General features: G+C 39.4%; 1 protein-coding gene across 2 annotated transcripts in view; it reads right to left on the bottom strand.

Annotated features, from left to right (window-relative positions):
• Positions 1–432: 432 nt before the first annotated feature.
• TM4SF1 (transmembrane 4 L six family member 1) overlaps positions 433–5,810 on the bottom strand; it is a 9,147-nt gene continuing 3,769 nt past the window's right edge. Inside the window, exons 5-6 of one of the 2 annotated variants that reach the window (XM_005863477.2) lie at positions 3,133–3,313; positions 433–1,288 (exon numbers count right to left, since the gene is read on the bottom strand). In XM_005863477.2, the coding sequence (XP_005863539.1) occupies positions 1,274–1,288; positions 3,133–3,313 (196 nt within the window). In that variant the 3' untranslated portion in view covers positions 433–1,273. The remainder of the gene's footprint in view (positions 1,289–3,132; positions 3,314–5,810) is intronic. The other variant, XM_014537446.1, reaches the window with a different exon arrangement.

The following is a 5,810-nucleotide window of genomic DNA, read 5'->3' as shown; positions in this document are numbered from 1 at the left end:
ACATACCATCCTGTTACAGTGGTCATTACAGCTTAGCTCCATCATCAGACAACATTGAAAGCAGAAAATTTCTGAAAACAATTCTCAATAAATAGGTCAGGGGATCCTGTCGCTTAAAAGAGCCTAACTCTGTACAACCAACATAAAATATCAAGGAAGAAAATGTTTGTCATCCCTCCCCCACCCCAGCCTGATGCCAGCAGTACCCAGCAGAAAGGTAGGCTACCTAACAGGTGAGGCCTCCAAGGGATGGCAGAGCAATGAGCAGAGGAAGGTAGGAGAGGAGGGAGGGGATGAGGGAGAGAAAGTGGGATAAAGAAACAGGGAAACACACAGTGCCTAACAATAGAGGTTTCATAACCTGCAGACTGGAAAAAATAGGGAGAAAAAAAGGAGACATTTTAAACAAAAGACAATGAAACTAAACAAGAAAAAATGGTAGTGGATACTTTATTTTGTTGTATTTAAACAAGAAAGTTTGGGATATTTCCTTGTGGTCCTCCTGCCCCATTTCCCTTCTCCCCCATTTTCTCATGGTGCTTTATTCCGTTTCCCATCATCCTTCCTGTCTAATTATCCAGGCCTTTCTCTTCTTAAATACGTGATCCTCAGTGCTTGTCTTTGAAGGACAAAAAAGTTTGCACATGTTAGGAAAACTTAGGATCTGAAGTGCTTGCAGCAACCAGCAGCATTGTACATTTTGACTCATTCATTAGGCTTGGAGCATCGTGAGTCAGTCCTCCCACTCTGGGCAAGGAGCTGTCCCTCCCAGAAGGCAAAAACAGTGCAAAGAAGCTTCATATTAGAGAGTTGCAGGTACATCAATGGGAAACACCATATAAACAATGAAAAAAATCATCTTTTCAAGTTGTTGGATTTTCTCCTTCATGATCTTAAAAAAGCTACTAGAAATCTTTCATTTATTAAACACAAGCACATATATACAGCAGAAATTTGGATGTAATATTTATCATTGCAATGTTTCTTAAAAACATCACTTCAGAGTTTATCTCAGATGCATTGAGGACCATCACTCCATCTGTAAATAATCTCAAGAGTGTGGTTTATTTTCTCATTCCTTAAAAAAAATATATTTGTTTGCTAAGTGCAAACACTGACATCACATGAAGATGCCAGTCTTTACACACATTTATAAAAGGAGCATAAAAGAAGTATGATACACTAGTACAAAGTTTTACAAATTAATACAAGTAAAATATATAAATTACAATGAAATGAAGGAAGATTGTGGTTCTGTCTTGGGGTGGTTATTTTAACAGTCATATTGCTGTAAAGAAAATGAAATATGCATTAGGTTACAAACAGGCTAAATGAACAATGATGGCATTTCAGTCTTTTAAATTCCTATTTTAAGCAAGCATGAGGCTGGCTGATCTCAACTTCAGCAGAGTTTCTAGGGACAATACTGAGAGCTCAGACAATGCTCACAAAACATTTCCTAAACGAACCAGACAGACCAGTTGTCCTCTCGGAGTAAAGGCTGCAGAAAGGGGCCATGGAAACTGTAGCTTACCAATGCTGAGTTGGCTTTGAACATGTTTGGTAGGTTTTTAATCTTAGGAATTTTAGAGATAATGCCATGGGAGTTTCACACAGGAGTGGGCTCAGTGTGGGTAACCTTTCTCATTAAATGCTACCGAGTTCTACAGTTGACTCATCTTCAGTAAAAACCTTGCCCTTTGAAAGTCACTTTTGTCTTATAAACAAAGGTAACAGAGCTGCTCCGCAGTGTTGGGAAAAGCAGCCACTCCTCCTGTGACTCAAATGTAAACCCAGGGGGACTATTTGCTCCCTCCCAGGAGAGAGTGTCACTCTGCTAAACCACTACAGTAACTTTGGTCATTGACATATTATGCCTGTCCCCAAGATGCATGAGAACAGGTCTAGTGGGGCCTCATAAAATTTAAACTGTGCCTTATATGAAGCTCAAAGCTAAAGATAGATTACTTAGTAATCAGAGAGGACTCTTCCCTGCCTCTCCCAAACCATCTTGCTGGAAACAGCTCATGGTAAAGGGTTCCCACTCCTTTGTTTCCTTGGGAATTTGGCGAGCTCCCAAGGAAATTATTAATCTTACTGGATGAGCCTAATAAGGCAAACTAGATTTTTATTTTAACTTCCCCTCAAAAAATTAGAAAGTTTCCATTTACTTACAGCAATGTGTATTTTTTATGGTAATAGTGGACTTTTGGTGTTCATTGGGTTTTGTCTTATTTTAAAAGAAAGTTAAGAGACCTTGAACCATTTACAGAGAAGTAAATGGTTAGGGAAATATACATTAAATAAATTTATATTTACCTAATCCTGTTTTACAGAATAAGACATAAAACAACAGCACCCTCCAAATTAGACCAAAGCTGACCTTCCATCAATTTAATAATATATAATTTTTAGGAGGCTATAGAAACAAGATGTTCCCCACTACTAACAAATGCATATTTTTCTCCAAAATCATATCCCCAGGAAACAACTGCTTCCTGGTTTTCTTTCACAGTGAAAGGCTTTTCATGAGCTGCTACTAGTGATTCTCTCTGCTTAGCTGTTTGAGCTTTTTATGACTTCTTATTAGGAAGGAGCTGTAGAAAACCCAACAGAACAGCAAGTATTGCATACAGGTTAAGAGCAGGTGCTGCGGCAAAAGATGACCCAGGGTTGGAAGCCCATTACTTTCTTGACTAAGTGATTTTAGGCATATTGCTTAATGTCTGAGTCACAGTCTCAGCTGAAAAATGGGTTTAACACTATGCCTAATGCAATGAATGTTGACTATTATTTGTGAAAATTAGTTGGGAACAGGAGAGAAGCAAAGAGAGGACATTTCTTTTGTGTCTGCAGCCAGAACAGTGGGTTGGCTCCTGAATGGGGCACTTTGTCTATGGGTGGCATTTTCCCATATCCACAGAGCCAATTATGAAGGTAACTATAATATTCAAGGAAACTTATTATTGAGAACAAAACTGAACACTATAAATACTTTGCCACAAAGACAATGTAGGAATAAATGCTGGTAGGCTGAGCAATGTTTGATTTTTGCTTTTTTCTCTGTTATGGTGCATTATATTGATTGACTACATGAGGGGCAGGCTACAATTTTTTCACGCAGGTTCTTACCTGATGGTGAGTACAGCAGTAGCCACATATGCCTCCAAGCATTCCGTTTATTACTTGAATGAGACACAAGATAAATTCAATTCCACCTAGTGCCAAGAGTATAGAAAACAGAGAAACATTCCATTCCACAACATGCCTGGGTTCGATGCACTGGGACCATGTGGATGTATCCAGAAGGTATCTGTGCATAAAAAGAGAAACTTCTGACACATGACCACACCTAATGGGATATCTCATAAGCTACTTTTTGTGGGGTGTTTTTTCATTCAGAAAAAAGGAATGAATTAATTCAATGGCCTATCTCAACTTCTTCCAATCCATGACATTCCACAAAACAACAGTTTAGCCCAATCTTGTTGCCATGATAAACATAAAACTTAACAGAGAATATTGAGCACTCAGTGTGAGACATTGAGCAGGGTTGGGAATGCAATAGTGAACATGGCATGGGCTCTGTCCTGGAAAAGCACAATTTCAAGGAACAGACAATAGGCTATCTCACGCAACAGATATACTAATCAGGTAAACCAAGTGTGAAAAGGCCACAGAGGAATGAAACCTAACTTAGACCAGGGAGAAGACCTACATATGTAGCTTTCCCACAAGTCTGAGCTTCATGAAGGTAGAAACCAGACCTTTCATCATTGTTTATCCAGCCCCTAGACCACTATCTGGCACATAGTAGGTTCTCAACACATTTTTAAAGTAATTGACTGATACATAACAATCCAAAGTTACTATGAGAAATGTTAGGAAATAATGCTGAAGTCATATCTGAATATATATAATCTTAAGAGATTTTCTAAATACCTGGATATTCTTATAGTCTGCAAAATTCTCTCATTCTGCTTCTAGAATTTTGACCTTTGGTACATCATAGAGTGTTTAAATCCTTAATGAAATAGGATTTAATTATGTGAGAAAATCTAGGATTGACTTAATTCCACAAAGAGGTCTGGTATGATTCTTTCATTTTCAGTTTTTCCTACCACAACAGAAAGGGGTTGGGAATTAGAAACCTAATTTTGGAATGGCTCACTGAGACAATCCACAAATCAATTTGTTTACAAAACATTCTGTCCTTCGGCCCTGTCTTTCTTTCTTTTTTAAAATTCTTCATTGTTTAAAGCATTACATATGTCTCCTTTTTCTCTCATTGCCCTCTCCCCGGCCATTCTCCCGACCCCACCCCCCACCCCAGCACATGCCCTCACTCCCCTACTGTCTGTGTCCATGGGTTATGCTTATATGAATGCATACAAATCCTTTGGTTCCAACCCTGTTTTCTGTATGTCACTGAAACAAAAACCTGTAATTTCAGGACCAAAAGAAAAAAAAATTCTTTGGCCCCACTTGGCTATTGAACAACTAATCACTGGCTTGTGACCATTATTATTCCCCATGTTGCAATCCCTGAACAGGTTGAAATGAGGAATAACATAGAAGCAGTTTTCTTGTAGAAGCTAAGGTGAATTATGGGAGGGGTCATAAAAAACTTTAGCAATGGCTCTCAACTCTCCTTGTATTCCAGCTATATTAGTCATAACTTTTTTTTAATAAATGGGTTTTTTGCAGTAGTTTTGTATGTCTGTGCATACATAAACAACTAATTTCTACTAGTACATTCAGTATGTACTGAACAAAAAAAAGTCACAATTTTTGAACACCAAAATTTTACTCCGATAAGTGCTAATTTTCTTTCAAAGGCTACCATTGGGCTGTATTAATTGTAAGCAAGTAGATAATATTAACAGCCAACAGTGGTAGTGCTCACAGGGTATTTGTTTCTATGACAAATATTTTACATATGGTATCTTGCTGACAGCTGCCACTAGTTTTATTTTACAGATGAAGTAACTAAAATGCAGAGAGCTCAGTTCACTTTTTCCTGCCCACTTAGAGACTAAATGCAGAGCTTGGAACAAACTCAGATTTATCTAATTCCATACTCAATCTTATGACCTTATTACATGCTATAAAATTCATGGGGGACAAACACTCTTCATAATATACAGTTAAAATTCATTATTCATATTATTTTTACTTATTTATCTCTAAGCCTTTCAAAATTCAAAGAAGTAAGTCATTCACTTGTTATAATGTACATCAGTTTCTATCAGCTGTTTCTGTTCATTTCTCAATAACAGATAAGAAATAAGTATCAACATAAAACAATGGAGCCTCTTAAATTATTCTGATGTTAAAATTGTAAGACCTGTCTTATATAGCAACTAGAGGCCCGGTGCACAAAAATTTGTGCACTCGGGGCGTCCCTCAGCCCGGCCTGTGCCTTCTTGCAGTCTGGGACCCCTCAGGGGATGTTCACCTGCTGGCTTAGGCCTGCTCCCCGGGAGATCGGGCCTAAGCTGGCAGTCAGACATCCCTCTGGCAGCCCGGGAGCCCTCGGGGGATGTCCACTTGCCAGGGGGGAGCAGGCCTAAGCTGCAGTCAGACATCCTTAGCGCTGCTGAGGAGGTGGGAGAGGCTCCCACCACCACCACTGTACTGGCAGCCGTCAGCCTGGCTTGTGGCTGAACAGAGCTTCCCCTGTGGGAGTGCACTGACCACCAGGGGCAGCTCCTGCATTGAGCGTCTGGCCCCTGGTGGTCAGTGTGTGTCATAGTGACCAGTCATTCCCAGTCGTTCTGCTGTTAGGGTCAATTTGCATATTACCCTTT

This window comes from Myotis brandtii, unplaced genomic scaffold, assembly GCF_000412655.1.
Source record: "Myotis brandtii unplaced genomic scaffold, ASM41265v1 scaffold179, whole genome shotgun sequence".
Classification (NCBI taxonomy): Eukaryota; Metazoa; Chordata; class Mammalia; order Chiroptera; family Vespertilionidae; genus Myotis; species Myotis brandtii.
The sequence above is the reverse complement of the archived record's forward strand: the minus strand, read 5'-3'. Positions and strand labels throughout refer to the sequence as shown.